Below are 19,021 nucleotides of genomic sequence, written 5' to 3' on the forward strand. Positions count from 1 at the left end.
CGGCCGTGTTCTACACTATGATAGTGACCGGGGTATAGCAAGAATACAGAGTTTATTTGACAACTCAGAATGCGAAGTTGAGCTAGACTTTGAGCAAAGCAAGCCATTTGTACTCTACTCTAAAATGGTGATAGATATGAGTGTGGTGACGGTAATATCTTTCTTCACGAAGGAATGGGTTCTGAAAGAGATTACAATGAGTGTCATTGAGATGCCATCTTATTTGATTGACAGTAAGGAAATACTTTTAAAGTTTGCCAAGGATTAAATGATCCCCTTCCTTCCTCTTTGGAATTACCTGTTAATACTGAGGCTTAATGAGACTATGGAATGAGGACTTAATAGACCCAAATGAAAATATAGTAGAAAAAATATATACGATTAAATTACACAAGCTGAGTAAACAAAAACGAATAGGAAGAAGTTCGGTATTCTTCACTTGATTATATTGAGCTAATTGAGCAATAAATAAGTGCAATTACTTGTTTAAAACTTGACCTTGGATCTTCTCTTGTTTGTGAGCAAAATCTTTTGAGGTTCTTCTTCCTGTTGTTCTTCGTCTTCGGAGATTTCCATTTCTTCGTCTTCGTCGTCTTCTTCCATTTCTTCCTCTTGTCTTTGTCTTTCTTCTCTTGCGAGTCTCTTTTCTTCCCTTATTCTTAATTCGACGTCCCTCATCTTCAATAATTCTGGGTTCTCCTCCACCAATTTCTTATCCAAAGCTAATGCTCTCTCCTTGTTACCTCTCATTCTGTTCTTATAGAACGCACGTTCTCTCTTTTGTCTAATTTCCTCAATTCTCGCCATGGCCTTCAGGGTGGTTTGAACTAAGTCTCTGTTGTATCTAACTGGGACATTTCTTCTCTTAGCAAAGGTTAGGGTAGTATCAACAGCCAATTCTTTACCAGCTGCTTTACGGAAAGCTTTAGTCCATTTAAGTTTTCTTGGATTTCTTCTCTGTTTAAAATTTTTATGGCACTTGGAACGACAAAATCTGAATTCCTTGGCATCGTTACGAACAAATGTTATTCCGTGGCCAGGATAAACTGGGGATGAACAAAAATGGCAACTATAGATTCTCATTGTTGATGATCTGGTATATACAGAGGTGGGAGGTTTTACTTCTGAAAAAAAACGTTACCTAATCAAAGGTGCAATACAAACTTGAAAAATGATAAATTCATGTTTTGAAAATGTAAAGGAAAAAAAAAAAATCTTAAAAAATTTTCCTTCCTTATTGGGAAGCAAGAGCAGGACAAAAATTCCGGCAATTGCGAAATTATCAAAAATAGAAAACAGAAAAATCACGGCTCCACGAACTAAACAATAATTGGATCGATCCGATGTGTCGAAGGCCACTTGATCGTTAGAAATACTGTAAAACAAAGGCACAATGGAAGAGGGAGGAGACAATGGTATTCAATCTGGAATCCAATCTGGAGTAGCTGGACTAAGGTCTACCTTTGCCGAAACGAAAAATACACAGTCCACCGGTAGTGATGAGAACACCGTTGAGAAACTTTCGTTGAAACTACTTGAGCAAACGCAACTTACGAATGAACTTCAGCAAGAGATAGCAAACTTGAATAAAAAATATAGCCAACAGAAACAACTACTAATACAAGCAAGAAAAGAGAAACATGAGGCTGATCTAGAGGTGACCAGATTATCTTCCGAAATTGAAGATATTAGCGCAGATTTGTTTGAACAAGCTAACCTTCAGGTTAGGGAGGCTAAAATCGATGCTGACGAAACAGAAAAAATGAATGAACGGCTCTCCAACACTATCAAGGAAAAAAACACGACTATTGAAATTTTGCAAATTGAGTTATCAAACTTGAAATCCCTAATGTCAAAAATGATGGATCAAAAGGAAACTCTATCACCGCATTTAGAACGACAAGAATCTGCTACAAAGATAAACAGTTCGAACGAAACAGCTGAGATTCCCAGCCATGCAAAGTTCTGCACTAATCTTCTTTCGTCCTTCAATGAGAAAACAATTTACTCACCAATGTTCAATCAAATCAGGTTTGATCTACCAGCATTTGAGACTTTTAAGGATTCACTCATTGATATAAAATCGAGCAAATTTGATATCCTATCAACTAAATTCTATGCCAAATTAATTGACGAACTCGATGAAACTCTCAGGTTGGATAAGGCGCCTTCATTACAAAGTATCAAATTGCGATGGAATAGAAAGACATTTTTGCGTGAATTGACAGAAAAGGCTGTCACGATTGAACCTTTGAGTGCAGCCACGGAATCTTGGAAATCGCAGACTTTGCACAGCTATGTTCCTGCAAGTTCGTCATCTGAAGTATCAACACCGGAAGCACATGACCCAGAGAACATGCCGTCATTATCTAGGTTTGGCACCTCAAATACAGTTGTTACCTCTTATGATCCATCTTTGTTCAAAAATGTTTCTGATCATATAGGTGACAAGGGTCACGGAGTGTCACCGCTAGCAGTTACCACGCCGTGTGGCCTATGCGGCGAGCAACGAAGGGATATGAATTTCTCAAGATTGTACCACTTACGAATTGAAGATTCGTCATTACACAAATCCGATTTTGCACTATGCATAAATTGTGCTAATAAGTACCGGGTAGTTGTGGATCTCTTAAAATTTGTCTACTCTCTAAACTCGAACAATATGCATTTGCATTCTGACATAGGCGATTTCTTAAGGTGGTCTTGGGCTAACATTGTGAATCTGAAAGCAAAAGTTTGGTATGCCGTTAATATTGGTATCTGGAGTGAAAAGGAACTATTTGGTCTTGTTTACGGCTGGCAGAATGATTGGCTGGTTTCGGCTCCAATTCAAACGAACACACCCTCCAAATCTTCACGGTATAGCATTACTGAGACATGCCAGACATCAAGTTCAGCAAGTGCCGTGTATTCTAATGATACTAAATCCAATCTAGATAATACCAAAAGAGACTCGTATTTACAATCGCCGAAGGGTAAAGGGTGGGCCGGGTGGACTGAAGTGGTGCAGCAGACACATACGGAAAAGTCGGTGACGGTTAGCCCGCAGTTACTAGGGTTGGGGCCGAGACGATCTAACGTGAGTTTGGTATCTGACAAGGTCGAAGACGCCATTTTAAAGAGTCAGGAGCAAGAGGTTGCTGTAGATGCTGGATTTGAAGATGCTGTTGAAAATGTAGACTCCATTATCAAGAAATCGGATTTGACAGTTCCCCATGATACACTCGCTAGTGACACCAAGGAAAGATTAGCTGATTCAGAAAGAAATGAGGCGAAAGTATCTCCAGCAGTCTAATTTAATATCTTCTATATGTAATTATTGTAACTTTAAGGCTAGAGTATACTACAAAATTGAATGAATCGATGATTTGTAGAAGTAAAAGTTGATTTTCTTTTTTTTTGAAAAAAAAATGTAGGAGTTGCATGACAGTTTTCTTTTTTGTACGAGAATCGCTTATAGTGTGAATATTGTCTCTTTCCGAGCAGATCTCTTGGACTACTACTTGGTTTTTCCCCATTTCCATATCACCCAATGTTCTACTCATCCCAATCGTTACTTGAATCAGTTGGCTCTGCAAAGAAAGAGAGTGAATCCGTACATTCGGAGAAGGAGGAAAACAATAATTTTGTTCTTGCGTCAACCATCCCAGATGCCAGTCCAGTAAAAAAGGAAGGAAGTAATCCCAATACCCCAGTATCCAAACATGAAATCAAAAAAGACTCAGGACAGAAGACTAAAGGACAGCTCCAACTGGATGACAGTTCAAAGTTTGCTGTTGGCTCAGATGATGAATCGGTTAACGGGATTGTTATGGAAGTACCGAGTGAAACGCCGTCATCGTCTCCGAGAAGTAAAACGTTGGACTTTATGAAGTTACTAAACCCCTCAAATTTGCTATCTTCATATAACCTTTTACTGGAATCATTTTATGAAGAACATAGGCATGAACTAGTTCAGCCAACAAAGCTTGTCATGAGAGTTATAACCTGGAATCTAAACCAAATGAAGCCTCCTAGTCTGAAAACACTAGCAGGAGAAGATGGTAGAGAATGGGCGTCTTTCTTTTATGCGGGGGATTCCACAGTTAACGAGGGCAACCCTAATGGTTTGGCAGACATTTATTGCATCAACTTTCAAGAAACCATCTCTCTGAGGTCATTTTCGAAAAACACTAGTGCAATAGAGGATTGGGTAACCTTTTTATTGTCAGTATTAAATGCAATTTCCATTCACCATTATCAAGTTGTTCATAAAACAGGTCTTTTAGCATTAACTTCCATAGTTTTGGCCAAAGAGACTCTGAATGAAGACAAGTTGCATGGATTTAACGGTCAAATACATGATATTAAGGAAGATTCTTTAGGATTGGGATATTTACGATGGGCCAATAAAGGATGCATTTCGGTGCAATTTACAATTGGAGGAATCAACTTGGGCCTGACAAAGGGGTCTAAAACACACAGTCACATTTCCAAAGGTGATGATTTAGGATATCATTTTGACGAATTAGATGGAACTGCATCTAAAATACCTGGTATTGAAGTTCAGCTACTAAATGTCCATTTAGTCCACGGTGAAGACCAACAACAGGTTCAACAGAGATGGGATTCGTGGGCCAAAATTGAAAGAAAAATTGGCTTAAATGATCGAACGGTGAAATTGGCATATGATCCCATAACTGGAGAACTCAAAACCTCTGCTAGAAAGAGATTAGAAACCAGATTGAGAGAAAAACTAAAAAAAGATAAGTCACGTAATCGTAACAAGGAAGGTAGCCCTAATATTGAAACAGAATTAAAAGCCTTGAGTATTAGTGATGATTCGGTTAGGGAATCTCATATCCCAATGCATTTTGCTAAAATCGAAGAGCAGAAATTTCAAGGAGTTGTCACTCCAATCGATATCTTGAAAATTACTAAATTGATTGAAGCATCCAAATCGGTCGTTGTTTGTGGAGATACTAACTATAGACTTGATCTTGAAAACAACTCATCGAATCAGGGTGCTATCCACGAATACGTGAGTAAAGGCCTGTGGAATAAAATATACAAGGATGATCAGTTAAGGAAAGAGATGCTTGCAAAAAGAGTATTTGTGGGATTTGAGGAACTACCTGTTAAATTTGCCCCAACTTTCAAAATTTTAAACAACTCTTATGGGAAGTGGGCGTACCAGGAAGTACCACAAACCTCCCATCAAAGCTCTTCGGACGATGTGAGTAATAAACGGCAAAGGAAACCTGTGCCAGTTGAACACTTAAAAATGGAATCACCATATTATATTCCAAGGTATGACGGCAAGCGCCTACCAGCGTACACTGACCGGATTGTCTATACCAATCGTCCTTACTTTCGAAACCTTGACCAATCGTATAGCTCCATAGCTATTAGAGGGTCTGATCATCTACCAGTGGCTGCATCATATGTGATTGATGCACCTTTAGTTCAACAGTCCAAACTTAACGCCATAAAGGGACAATTTAACAATGTGTGGGATAGTATCATAAACACTCTGCAATTTCTAGGAGTTACTAACAAGATTACTATTATACATGGCATTACTAGTAGATTTGCAAATTCTGAATTAGAGTCTATGAAAGGCCAAGTTATTGAAACGTTGCCGCTGAAAGCAGGCCATATTAAATTTGCAGCAATGGCGGGTGAAACTATATCTATCAAAATTGGTATTCAAAACATTGTAGATGAATCATTCGAGCTTGTCATAAAAGAGCAAAGCGGTCGGGAATGGTTTGGTACGAAGATTGATATTGATTGCAAGGAAATCAAGGAAGGAGAGACAACAACCCAAAATGACAAATCTTCTAATTCCGTTTCTACCATTGGATCCCACAGGATGGGTGAGATTATTTTAACTTTTAAGCAGTCTTCTCCAGGAAAGTTGGAAAGAACGTTCATCGCAGAGATTCCTGAATATTCTCTATGTCCCGCTTACAGGAAGTTCTTTGCACTATCTGTTGATATCAAGGATATTTTTGGTGTTTCACTGGATGAGATTACTGAATCTGAATTTTCAAATATCAAAAATTGCTTTGAATTTGTTTTTCATAATTCAACTACAGGTGTTTTAGAACGGATGGAAGCGATCAGTTCAATTGATGATTTCAATGATTTTGAATGGATATTGGTTAGAGAAGTAACTCTGTGGGGGTTCGAATCTGAAAAGTATTCAAATTTAAACGGCACCTTGAGCCCCAAAGAGAATTTGGGGACTGTTACAGTCATGTCATTTTTATACACGTGGCTAAAATCTCAAACTGGAAACCTGCGTGCCAATAGCTCAAGAAGTAAGATGACATTTACATACGTAATCAAGCTCATTAAATTTTTCCAACTGGATGCTGAACAAGGCTACAATCTTTTTGGGTGGTTGTTTGCTGATGAATATGAGCTTGCTGATTATTTAGAGCAAGATTCCGACATCAAAGTGAATCTTTAATAACTTTTTTATAGAAAAAAAATTTTTGTACATAATCAAGAATCATTTATAGTCTAAAAAGAACTATACCACCATAACATCAAGTAAGCGATTACATTCAAATATATCTCCACTTGCAATATCAAGGACTTTAAAGTCATATATATTAAACATACCTCTTTCCACACTCATTAACTCGAGTTCACATTCGTAAAGGTTACCATGTTGTAACGTAACTCTTAAGTTATTCGTCAAGCTTACTAAACCTGCTGTATTAAATTTCTGGTAGAAGTTCCTTATCAGCTGACCATTAGAGAACAGTGGGACAGTGTCCATCTTATTTCCGGATTGAATGGGGATGGGGGGTATGGTTTTTTCATATTCCTTTTTGATTGAACTTTGGACATACAATATCAAGTCCATTCCAGCTTGGGACTTATTTAATAGTTGGATTTTCCAACTAAACTTTTCTCCGAGCTTAACCCTCGTTGGCCCACTAACAGCAATGACAAGACCACGTTGAAAGCTCTGTGTAGTGTTCCCGTTCCATAACTGGCTTAAACTCAAATTCGAGCCCGATTTTAGAGTCATACTGGAATATCGTTTGCCTCCCATACCAGTAGTACCGGTAGAAATTGACATATTCGGCGATTGCCGTGATGGACTTACTTTTAAAGTGTTCTGAGAATTTACCAAATGGTTGTATGATCTGAGTTTTGACAATTTTGCAGGCGGTAACAGTTTTGGTGAATGTATCTTTTTCCCTTGTAAATTACCCGATGAGTTGCTATTCGTCAGAGGAAGGTTGTTATTCGATAAGTCTATATTGGAGGACCACTGGGTAATTATTTGTTTTCTACCATCAACAAGCGCATCAATTGTGACAATCAATGGCTTTACTGATGATTCATCGTCATACAGCACATGGTAAGCAGCGGTGAGTAATAGTTCAGAAGTCAGTCTTAGGGGGAATTCTATTTGTGTACAACTTTCAACTTCACAGCTTGAGCTATCAATATCTATCGAATTTATTAATATAGAGGTCTGTGATTCTTTAACTGCCTTAGACGCACTCAAGTCTAGCCATGCAATTGTTTTTTCCGTTTTGAAAGATTTTAAAGACATCTTGTAAAGAGAGTATATACGTAAGGAGTGAGAAGATATTAGTGAATGATTTTCTTGCTCATCTAGTTGGGCGTGCAAGTCCGTGGTGGGGCCAGTGTAGAATTCAGCGTCTTCAATTTGAACTAAATTTACTTCATGGAACTCATTAAATTTTCGTACTGCTTTGTCTGTGTTTTCGATATATTTTGCTGTCAATGTTACAATATCATAGTTTCTGCCTGGCGTGATACTAAACTCGTATTTCCACACACTTATACCGTTAATGTTATAATCGGGATTTCCAAGTATAGTGCATACCTTTTGTCCTACCCTTTTTGCCGGTTGGTCCTGAGTCTGATATTTTTCCGAAGTGTATTGAATGTCAATGCTGACATGGTCGTCTGCCGATACTCCAAAATCTGCAATCACGCATACAAATACTTTCTCGTCAAAGAAGGCGTGATCTTTCTGACTTTGTTGTAGTTGGTGCTCCAAGTGCCTCAACAACGTTCGACTATCATTTTTACTCTTGCATTCCTCCAAAAGAGAATTAATTGGTTCTTCTAGAACGTGTATTCGTAGGCAATTTGACATTAGAGCAAAGCTAGTGTATGTTTGCTTCTGTTCCTACCTAGAAAAGTGATTCTAATGATTGGAAATGGTGATGAAAAGATGTTGTTTTCCAGTGAATATCCTAATTGAGCGATGAGTTGTCTCCAAGGTACCATCTTGGCATGGCGCTAAGTCTATTTTCGCAATACTTTTTTTTTCAACAACCCGTGGTGGATAAGCACAATGGATATTCCGATACGTTCTAGCTTTTCCCACAACTCCACAGAAAACCGAAAGCTAATTATAGCTGTCATGGATGAAGACCATTCTTGGATCTCGCCTTTATGGGAACTCAATTGCGGCAGTAGACACACACCAGAATGCCTTACAGGTTCAACGTGTGGAAAGCTGTCTCCTTGAGAACCTCTTTTTTGAAGTCTACAACTTTGTCCTTGAAGTTGGAACACGGAACGAAAAACAAAAAATGCTGTTCATAAAGGACGATTCAAAGGCCTGTTTTCTAGAGATAATAATCAACCATTCTGTAAAAAAATCTAAAAAGTAGTCGTGTCTTTAGGCAAGCAGACTGGGGCTGCTTACCAGAGAGAAACCTTACTATGCTACAGAAAGAAGTTTATCCGACACTTACCTGCAATCTCGGTACGCCATTATTATGAAAAGCAGAAGTTGCATTTATTCGAGGTACGCTGCCGTGACAATAGAATTGGAGTGATGGATTTTCTTTTTCCAACAAAATGTTTAGTAATTGTATTAATTTGTTTAACCACGTCAAAGGAAAGTTATCGAGGTTCACCCTTCAAGTGGACACCAGTCGATAGACTCTTGAAGTATCCGAGTCCCCTCCACAAACTGATGACTGCGTCGTATAATAGGTTGTAATTATCGACATGCTTGAATATAAATATAAATTAAAGATTAGTATATAGATGACATGGTATCAAATATTAGAAATTAGGTAAATGTTAGAAGTACAGGGGCAATGGAACGGCATTGAAAAAAAAGGCAACTCATAGAGAACGAGCCTGGAGGGTTAGTTGAGCATCTATAAGAGAGCAGCAACGAAACCTGCAGCGACTGCAAAAGCACCTGGAGCGTATTGGGCAGCACCGTCGATGAAGGTAGCACTTGAGACGGATTCGGATGGAGCTGCAGAACTGGATGGAGCTGCAGTGGAGGATGGAGCTGCTGAAGAAGCAGCTGAAGAAGATGAGCCGGCATCCTTGACTAATGTTAAGGAGAGACAACCTTCTGGAGCATCTTCAGTGTAGTAAACCAATTGGTAAGATCTGGAGGAGTAATCGTATGGATCACCGGTGTTCTTACAAGCATAGAAGTTGTCTGCAGTACCGTTGAATTGTAAGGTGTTACCTTCGAAGCTCCACTTACCATTTGGATCAAGGACACCAAGGTCGACAAAGTGACCAGAAACACCCAAGACTTGTGGGAATGAGCCCGCATCTGGAGATTGGATGGTACCTTCGGATTCGTCGTAATCTAAAGCTTCAGTTTGGCCACCAGTACCCATGAAGGCGTAGTTAATACCTGCACCGGAATGTGGGAAACCAAGAGAATTGCCATTGATTTCAGAATTGTCGGACTTGACTCTCAAGTGGACAACTTCGGCTTGGGCAAGAGATGCAGCAGCAGCTAGAATAATTGTGTTTTTGAATTGCATTATGATAATAGAGTTGGTTTGTTTTAAGTTAAGAAACAAATATCAAATCTTGAATGAAGTAAAGTAGATATAAGAAAGACATTGATTGCTGGCCTAAAATGGTGAGATCCAATGGTCCTTAAATAGTGTTTCCCCAACCAGTGCAGTGCTAGCTGCTTTCCAGAAAAAAATAGGTCAAAGAAACACTTGCGCCTAAAAATACAACTATTTAACCACATTAGGAAAAAGAAAAACACACGATTTTTTTTTTTTTTTTGGCCCGCTTTTTTTCAAAGACGTCACCATTTTTCTTGGTTTCCCATTTAACTAGAGGATAGAATGGGGTCCTTTCTATTGGCGAAATGGAAACGATAACCGGCCCACATGTAAACAACACAGCAATATCTACCGATCCCATCCCTCCTCCTCTTCCTGTTGCTCCTATTAGAAAGGGCACATACATCCCAGAGCGGACGGTGTGCTATCTTTAGACCATTGTAACCATGGCCAATCTACCCCATATCTCGCAACAGCTTATAGAGATCTGAAAATTTGTACATGGGGGGGAGATTTCGTCCAAATCTTCTTCTTTAGTCTCTGCTGGAGTTACAACGCCGAGAAAGAAAAAAATTCATACCTACACAATTGTGTGATCCCTTCTTAAGGATACAGATGGCCGGTAGAGCATTGTATACCTCCACATACTGGAGGGTCATTAGAAATACCCTTCTCCTCATATACGGAGGTGTCCATCACGTTGATGTGACTGGAGGGGGGGAGTATGGAGGGAAGGGCGGCATCTCGCAGCTACTTCTCTTACATCTAGTGACGTCATCGCCATCTTAAGTAGAATAAAGCCGCCCACCTTATAGATACCCATAGTAGTACAGCCAGGCAATTAGTTCGTCGTGTAGAAGTAAGGGGCTGCAGTGTGTAAATAGCCGATAATAGTAGCACACGCCAGCCATACCTTGCTATGTAGAAACAAAGAAAATTGGTAAAGTACAACTCCACCAGACTTCATTAGACTCTACTAGAATAAACGTTACATGTCCATCTACTTCTAAACCCTAATTGATGAGCTAGCGAAGGTTTATGGATGTACGTATACGGTTTTCCCGCGAGAGATTAATGTCCCTCATTCGTTTAGTGCCAGGCATTACTATAACAGGCAGACTAATTAGACGAGGCCAGGCACGGTGATAGTATTTCGCGGATTAGGCAGTAGGGAGATATACAGAGACATTACTTTTTATTTTAATTTTATCCAGGAGATACATATAGAGAAAACTGTGTGTGAGTAGGTATTAAATAATTAAAAGGATAATTTAGTTAGACTTTTTGGTATATTAACGACAGGAAAAAGAAGTGGTAGTGATGGTGATGGTGACAGAGAAAAAAGAAAATAGAAGATGATTGTACTTTTTCTTAGTGAGTTTATAAGAGAGCAGCAACAAAACCTGCAGCGACTGCAAAAGCACCTGGAGCGTATTGGGCAGCACCGTCGATGAAGGTAGCACTTGAGACAGAATCAGTTGGAACTAAGGAGGACGATGGGCCTGCGGTTGAAGTTGGTCTTGCTGTAGTTGAGCTGCCTGAAGGAGATTCTCCATCCTTGACTAAGGTCAAGGATAGACAACCTTCTGGAGCGTCTGCCTTGTAGTGAACTAATTGGTAAGATCTGGAGGAGTAGTTGTATGGGTCACCGGTGTTCTTACAAGCATAGAAGTTGTCTGCAGTACCATTGAATTGTAAGGTGTTACCTTCGAAGCTCCACTTACCATTTGGATCAAGGACACCAAGGTCGACAAAGTGGCCGGAAACACCCAAGACTTGTGGGAAGGAGCCTGTTTCGGAACCCTTTAGAGTACCTTCAGATTCGTCATAATCCAATGCCTGTGTTTGGCCACTGGTGCCCAAGAAGGCATAGTTAATACCTGCACCGGAGTGTGGGAAACCAAGAGAATTGCCATTGATTTCAGAATTGTCGGACTTGACTCTCAAGTGAACTTCTTCAGCTTGGACAAGAGATGCAGCAGCAGCAACGATAATTGTTTTCTTGAATTGCATGGTAATGTTGTTTATAAGGTTAGAATAGTTGTTGGTGAACTTTTTTTTTGTTTGGTTTAAGATAATATTAGATATAAAGGTCTTCTGTTACAAAAAATACATTGGGATAGTGTCCCCTTAAATAGAAAATGGGAAAAGTCTTGGGCAAGATATAAATAGCATGGAAGATACATGACATCAAAACCACCAGTGTGCCACAACAAACCAGACACTTCCCGTTTGGGGAAATGTCAAGGACAGTCCCCGCACCAAATAGCGTGAGATGCAGGAACTCGCCACTTTTTTCTTTGTTGTTTTCGCATTAGGGAACAATACCCTAGAATTTTGCGTGCTATTTTACGGGTTTAAATTTAGCAGTCTTCTCTAATAGGAAGCTTCTCGAGATACATAATTTATATTGACCTTATAGGGTAATCTGTCCGCAGATTGTAGTGAGATTGCATCATACATGGAGATCTTCTAGTAAGCACGTCATCAGGTATTCATTAGCACAAACGCACGGATTGTTATTACACACTTGATATGCAAGTGGAGTATCATGCTTTAAATAATGCCCTTGCAAATTTCTCTAGGTAATGGTTTTGATGGGAAGTAAACAATTGCCCTTAAAAAGCACGGCGTGGCTGGTAAGCAACAAGGTCCCTGCGTGGAAGGACCGTAATGGAACCTATTGAATACTAAACACTTGAAGATAACCTTAATCGCTTGCTGCTTGTTTCAAGTAGGTGGAGGGATTATACAGTAAAAGCTGCTGCTTGCTGTGGCGTCTTCTACTGTGGACGAAAGGACATGACGGAGTTTAGTAAACATGCCCTTCCCCCACCCACACGTCCATTCAGAGAGGGTATTCTCGTCCTGTATGGCGGATCGGCGTCTCTTTCTGTGAACGCGTTTGGTGTGGTTCTACAGCGAATACGTGTGCGGTCAACAGACCATGGATGTAAATAAACTAAGAAACACGGAAGATATACCTAAAGTTTAATCAACCCAGCTTTGAAAAGAACGTGACCCTTGGCATAACAATATTACGGGTGAAGCTGAAAAAACAGTGAGACGGGTATATATAGGTAATCTATCTTGAAATTTCCTCTTTAAAACTATTCCTTCGTTCATGTGGCTGCGAAAACGAAAATGACCTCGTTTGTCTTTTCTTGGGAGAAACACCTGTGCCTTCTGCATTCACTTTCCATTTGATTTGTCTGAACGATTCAAATGAACGTCCGGTATTTATTGGATTGTTGCTGTCTCGATGTTTCTTGGTAAATCTTTTGTTTTTGCCGTTGGCAGCTACATAAGTAGAAGATGGCACTTTAGGGAATAATCTCGTACTTGCATCTGTTTCTCGTCTTGCCCTATCAGTGCTATTCCTACGAAGGTCTGTGTAGCTAACGATCGATTGACTCTTGTGTATCCTTGGCGGCGTAACTTCAAACTTTTTGATTGACAAAGCGGTACTTGATGAAAAACGCTTCTCAAACACAACACGTGACTTTAGTACAGCTATACATTTATCCATGGTAAACTCAACAGCATTTTGGTCCTTGATGAATGATAGCGATGGCCACGTAGCTCGTGCGCCTTTGAGTATACATTCCCAAAGAAAAGTTGGCGTGGGGTTGGATAGTAGTAACTTTTGTTCATCAAGTTTTAGTTCTGGTAAAATCGTAATATCTCCAGTATATGATTGGGTGAACAGTTGTCTGATTTTTGTAGCAAAGTTGGATAATATCCCCAATTCAATTAGCAAATCGCAATAATGAACGACTTCCATCGTTAGTATATTTGATAGATTATATGACAACATTTTCAAGCTCCAGCTAGAACTTGTGGAAATTAAGTCTTCACATTCGGATGATAACTTAACTAGTGGTGAAATATGAGGGTTTACTTGACATGCTATCGTATGGTTAACATTGAACATTTCTGATAACCTTGAAATGGGCAAGTCTGATTTTAAAGAACCATCGACAAATTTGAGTGATGGGTTTGACCATTCCTCTATTTCACCTGTCTCCAAATTCTTCTCGTAAATTGTTGATGACGCAAAAACAACAGGTAGTGAGCAGCTCGCACAAACCGCTGACCAAATAAGAACATTCGGTGCAGTTAGATAATTTAATAAGGTTGGTTGATCATGAACAGAGACGGATGAGACAGTTATGTTCAAAATCGAGCCAGTTTTGTTGAAGGCTTCCCTAAAGGTCATATTGCCTAGAAACTCTTTCATAGTTGCTTGTAAGTTTTTGCTATCAAACCAAACACCATGTTTCAATAGCCTTGACAAGTGGGTGTAAAAACTATCATTATCGGAGTCAAGGTCAAAAACTTGGAAGTTCCTATCGAACAAACTTCGTAAGATGTGTTTCAATTCATCACTTGTTTTGGAGCACATTATCGAGCTCACAATAGATCCTGCACTAGACCCCGATATGATTTTAGGAAATAGCTCGTTTTCAAGTAAAGTTGAGAATACACCTATTCCTATCAACCCAAAAGAACCACCTCCGCTCATGGTTATTGCGGTTCTTCCATAGTTTCTTTTGGATTCCATTAAAATATCAAGCATAAAATCATCATCTAAGAAACATTCATCAGACACTAATAGTTTTAAGATCGAAACACACTCATCAATATATTCCCTTATCAAAGATTTTGTGCCAACGTGACATTTCTTATATAAACGCTCATTGTTGATATTTGCAAAATCTCTCCTCCATTCTGTTCTTATTATATAGAGTATTTCCTCGTACTTCCTTTCCAATTTCAGCTTCCTCAGCTTATCTAATTGCTCTCTTACTGCTCTGTAATCGTACAAGCTGGATTCCTCTGTCTCCTTCCAAGCATCGTTCCCTTCTGATTTGTCCAACATCAAACTTATACTCAACCAATCTTCATACACTATTGCATTCTCTTGGTCCTCGTATAGCCTATTAAGCTCTCCTGTTTCTGAATCGGGTTGGTTGAAATATGAAGCAACGTATTCTTTGACTTTAACAAACGGTGATTTCTTATTATATTTATTCTGAATATAATCATAGTTTATTTTGGCTAAATTATCTAACAACAAGTTTTTGGTTATACTTTCAAATGGGTTTCCGTGGGGGTATGGAATATCATTCACGGTTACTTTTTCAGACATTATACTTCAATGGAAAAGAACAAATAAAAAAACGATTGATGGCATGTCTCATCTCTAAAACTCTAACAAGACTTGATCACAGAGTTGGTAAAATTAGGCCGAGGGTACATTTTTTTAATAAAAAAAGGGGGATTACCACAAGATGTCCGTAACATTTTGTTTGAATAGTGTGTACATAATTACAGAGCATGCCAGTATAGATATATATATATCTGTAGATGCATCTATTTGTAGTCTACGTGGTCTATTTTTGAAGAAGCTGATCGATTTTCTTCTCAAGAGCAGCAAGTCTTTCATCTTTGGCTTGATTTGCTGTTGTTAGCTGCTCAATATTTGATTCAAGACTCTGTATCAAAGCATGGAGTTTATCTAAACTTGCCTTTAAACCACCAGCTGCAGCACCTTTAGGAGCAGATGTAGTCTGTGGACTGGCTTTGACGGCATGATCAGGTGTTTCGCCAGGAATGTCATTATTTACTGTCTTTGGTGTTTCCGGTGTTGATGATGTAACCAAAACTTCCTTTGGCGTTTCTGAAGCTGATGCTGAAACCGGAGATTCCTTTGGAGATTCCTTTGGTGTTTCTTGGGTCACCACTGAATTTGCTTGCTTAGGTGTATTTTGTTCAGGTTTAGAATCCCATTCATCTTCGTTGACATTGGTGTCAATTTCTTGTTCAATATCGGATAAGTCGTTAACCTTATCTAGCAACGAATCAACCTTCTTTTCACTCAACATTGATTCAACTCCTTGTTCCTGAGACTTGGTAAATACGAGTCTTGGCTCTTCTTTCTCACCCGATTGTTGAGGTGTTGAAGGCTCTTTTATAACTGGAGTGGAGGAGACTTGGGGAGATTTTTCAAGCTGCTTGGTTTCTTTGGTAATTTTCTGCTCTGGTTTTGATTCAGATAGTGCAGGAGTGTTGCCATTATAAATATCTTCCATTGAACAAAGAATTGGGCCATCCACTGTTTTGCCATCAAAGTATTCTGCTGCTGTCATCGCAGGCTCGCCCGCTGGAGCATCGGGGTAAATATCTTCTTGAAACATCTCAGATCTTCTTGGGACAATGAATGATAGCGGTTCAATGGTGTTTGAATTGAGTAATTTGTATCCCTTGACTATTTCATTTTCCTTTACGTTGACAAACCTTTTAGGTGATACGGTGAACCCTCTCTGAGCTTCAGTAGAAGGGTATTCGCCTAGCAAGTGTAAATCATCATCGGCAAATTCGAAAAATCTAACGTTACCATCACCCTTACCAGCTACAAATAACAGATTGGTTGATGGATCAAAGAATGGCATTAAGGTTCCGGAAGATGAATCAATTGAGATGAATCCACCAATACAACCCTTAGTTAAATCGTCAGAATCCCATAGTCCAAGTTGTCTCTCAGAGAACCTATCAAACCCAGTAGTTGCTAATCTGTTTGTGTTACCTAGCCAAACAACCCTCGATGCCTTTGCTCCAAGATGAGAAGGACCTTCACTTAATAATTCGCCAGTCCTGACGTCCCAAACTCTAACTTTTTTATCTCTTGAAACCGTGGCAATTTTAGTACCATTGTAATTGAAAGTAAAGGAAGTGATTAGATCTTTGTGTTTGAGTGTTATTTTACATTCTTTTTCCCCAAGATCCCAGACTTTAACTGTATAATCAAAAGATGATGAAGCTAGAACATCTTTAGCGACCGGATTGAACTGCAAATGGCCCACTTTCCTAGAATGACCTGTTAACGAACCAATCGGATGGACATCGACAATATTTTCTGGATCCACATTATAGTAAGAGTAATCCTCTGGGATTTCCCAAACTAGGATCTTCCCATCTTCACCAGAAGATACAATTCTTCTTTCATTGAAAGGATCAAATGCAGTGTCTAATACAGAGCCTCCGGTGTGGCCCCTAAACATAGGCGCCTTATCTGGAGCTTTACCTACTTCATCCACTGGAATCACACAGAAAGAACCAATACCGTTTGCATTCAAGGCAATGTATCTTCCATTTGACTGAATAATGTTACTATCAAAGGCACTAATTGTTGGCTTCAGATTCTCGTAACAGGCCTCCTTCTTAGCAGATTGACCATAGACATGTCTGAACTTGGATGCTCTCACAAACTTCCCACTCATCTTGATATCCTTGGAGAGCGTCTACTGTTCAAAGAAGTTACAATTAGAGTCCATCTATAGAGGTTGTTTACTCATTCCAACTAACAGACTATATATATATAACCGCAACTACCACCACACATCGCTCTTGAAAGCAAGTAGCGCGATTTCACCACTGCGGGAGTCGAACCCGCGATTCGCTAGTACCGCAAGTCTCCCCGGCTCGTCCTCGCAGACGAAAATGTCCAGTTTACCACACAGCGATACAATGGCCTCCGCTAGAACAGGGCCACCTTTATCTGCAGAGGAATTCCTCCCAACACCAACAACAACATTGAGAGAATACTGTTCCCTCCTTACACATTTGATTAGATGTTCACTGAAATAGTAAATCCCTTCATCGACATGAAGCCCGTGCAAATCCACGAACTCTGTGAAGTGTCCCCTACTCCACTGTGGGTTATGCGCACTGAAGATATGCTGTGCCGCCCTTTGAGAACACTGGGCCGCCTCGTCTGCAATCGCCCTGGCCTCCCCGGCGAGCTCAAGGGCATTCTCCTTGTTCCCATGAAGAAATGCCTCTTGTGACTGGGAAAAGAGCGAATTCCTCCTCCTGTAGAGAACACCCGCTCGTTCCCGGTACTGCGAACCAAGGGTAATTTCTCTGTGGAATCGCTCCTTCTCTGGGAGAACTGAGATTTTCTCTAATGGACTACCGAGACCCCTCGAATTGGAGGGTGAGTTTGTATATTTGGGGGAAACTTTCTTGGATTTCCCATGGGCCCCATGGGACACACGGAGATTTTTCAAATAGCTCTTATCAAAACGTAGTAAATATCTCGTGACTTGCATTGGCGTGTTACTCACTATTCCTGTTGCCAACTATGTTAATGCACTGTTGAAGGGGGGAGAATGATTCGTTTGTTTTGTTTAGGCATCTCCCTGAAAACCTTGGCGGTAATTGGGAATTGTCTATTTTCTCCATCTCTTCTACCATCCATTAGCTGATTTGATTGGTAATTTCATGTGCTACCATACGCGCGCTTGCAGAGAATTCCATGGACAAAATAGCAGTTCCATCGCTTTTGTATTTGTATGATAACCTCAACATTAATGCATGCATCATACTTCATAACGACAATTTTGGAGAATTATTACAGCGCAATTACCAGGGTGAAATGGTATGTACTTGAACGACAGTTCTAGATATAGTTTTTCTTTGAAAGAGAATGTGATGGCTGCACACAATTTTACCTGTAGAAGCAGCAATCGAACTTCAGACAAACGCTTTGGAAAATATAGACTCGTTGAGCCACAACAGCCAACAACTAAGATTCTAAAACCAGGAAATAATAACGCCTTTAAAATCCAAAAAAAAAAAATGCAACAATAACTTTTCCTAGTTAATGAAAGCATGAAATGTAAATGTTAAATGAAAAAAATAGTAGTTGATAGGAAACAGGTTGATGATAACTGGATACAAACACCAGATCAGTGTAGTTACATAGGAGGGAAGGGCATGCTTTCCCGAAGGATACTAAGAGTATATCAGCGGTTATATGATAAAACACATAGTAACGTTGGTACAACCTAGGCGCTTCGCTGCCGGTTTCATGTATTAAGTTGGTAAATACAAGCACAAAGGGTCACCACATTTCAGGCCCAACGAATGTTGGCCAAAATCACAAGTACTGTGGGGAGTAATATCTAGTTTACCCATCTGCATGTTTTGCTGAAATACATTGGTACCGCAAAAATGCCCTAACGTGGCTCATTAACAGGTACAGCTATTGAAAACTGAAAACGTCACCAAGTTGCCACGATTATTGGTATTTGTCTGGCACGTCAATCCCCAATACATCCCAATACCTCTTTTTAGCAAAAAAAAAAAATGTATATAATGTGCGTCCTACAAGAAAAAAAAATTATGAAAGG

General features: G+C 39.6%; 9 protein-coding genes across 9 annotated transcripts; 2 read left to right on the forward strand and 7 right to left on the reverse strand.

Moving 5' to 3' along the window:
• Positions 1-486: 486 nt before the first annotated feature.
• Positions 487-1,083, reverse strand: C5L36_0B11340 (uncharacterized protein; the record flags this gene model as incomplete). Its single annotated transcript, XM_029465517.1, has 1 exon — positions 487-1,083. One exon carries the CDS (start codon positions 1,081-1,083, stop codon positions 487-489), a length of 597 nt encoding a protein of 198 aa, XP_029321376.1.
• A 310-nt stretch (positions 1,084-1,393) lies between these two features.
• On the forward strand, positions 1,394-3,295 carry C5L36_0B11350 (uncharacterized protein; the record flags this gene model as incomplete). The annotated part of the gene is made up of 1 exon (XM_029465518.1): positions 1,394-3,295. The coding sequence occupies one exon, from the start codon at positions 1,394-1,396 to the stop codon at positions 3,293-3,295; it is 1,902 nt and encodes a 633-aa protein (XP_029321377.1).
• A 237-nt stretch (positions 3,296-3,532) lies between these two features.
• Positions 3,533-6,457, forward strand: C5L36_0B11360 (uncharacterized protein; the record flags this gene model as incomplete). The annotated part of the gene is made up of 1 exon (XM_029465519.1): positions 3,533-6,457. The coding sequence occupies one exon, from the start codon at positions 3,533-3,535 to the stop codon at positions 6,455-6,457; it is 2,925 nt and encodes a 974-aa protein (XP_029321378.1).
• A 63-nt stretch (positions 6,458-6,520) lies between these two features.
• Positions 6,521-8,134, reverse strand: C5L36_0B11363 (uncharacterized protein; the record flags this gene model as incomplete). Its single annotated transcript, XM_029465520.1, has 1 exon — positions 6,521-8,134. The coding sequence occupies one exon, from the start codon at positions 8,132-8,134 to the stop codon at positions 6,521-6,523; it is 1,614 nt and encodes a 537-aa protein (XP_029321379.1).
• A 1,021-nt stretch (positions 8,135-9,155) lies between these two features.
• Positions 9,156-9,788, reverse strand: C5L36_0B11365 (uncharacterized protein; the record flags this gene model as incomplete). Its single annotated transcript, XM_029465521.1, has 1 exon — positions 9,156-9,788. One exon carries the CDS (start codon positions 9,786-9,788, stop codon positions 9,156-9,158), a length of 633 nt encoding a protein of 210 aa, XP_029321380.1.
• A 1,416-nt stretch (positions 9,789-11,204) lies between these two features.
• C5L36_0B11367 (uncharacterized protein) lies at positions 11,205-11,837 on the reverse strand (the record flags this gene model as incomplete). The annotated part of the gene is made up of 1 exon (XM_029465522.1): positions 11,205-11,837. One exon carries the CDS (start codon positions 11,835-11,837, stop codon positions 11,205-11,207), a length of 633 nt encoding a protein of 210 aa, XP_029321381.1.
• Positions 11,838-12,909: 1,072 nt separating this feature from the next.
• On the reverse strand, positions 12,910-14,976 carry C5L36_0B11370 (uncharacterized protein; the record flags this gene model as incomplete). Its single annotated transcript, XM_029465523.1, has 1 exon — positions 12,910-14,976. One exon carries the CDS (start codon positions 14,974-14,976, stop codon positions 12,910-12,912), a length of 2,067 nt encoding a protein of 688 aa, XP_029321382.1.
• A 244-nt stretch (positions 14,977-15,220) lies between these two features.
• C5L36_0B11380 (uncharacterized protein) lies at positions 15,221-17,107 on the reverse strand (the record flags this gene model as incomplete). Its single annotated transcript, XM_029465524.1, has 1 exon — positions 15,221-17,107. The coding sequence occupies one exon, from the start codon at positions 17,105-17,107 to the stop codon at positions 15,221-15,223; it is 1,887 nt and encodes a 628-aa protein (XP_029321383.1).
• A 108-nt stretch (positions 17,108-17,215) lies between these two features.
• On the reverse strand, positions 17,216-17,938 carry C5L36_0B11390 (uncharacterized protein; the record flags this gene model as incomplete). The annotated part of the gene is made up of 1 exon (XM_029465525.1): positions 17,216-17,938. One exon carries the CDS (start codon positions 17,936-17,938, stop codon positions 17,216-17,218), a length of 723 nt encoding a protein of 240 aa, XP_029321384.1.
• Positions 17,939-19,021: the final 1,083 nt, after the last annotated feature.

Source organism: Pichia kudriavzevii, chromosome 2 (genome assembly GCF_003054445.1).
Source record: "Pichia kudriavzevii chromosome 2, complete sequence".
Taxonomy (NCBI): domain Eukaryota; kingdom Fungi; phylum Ascomycota; class Pichiomycetes; order Pichiales; family Pichiaceae; genus Pichia; species Pichia kudriavzevii.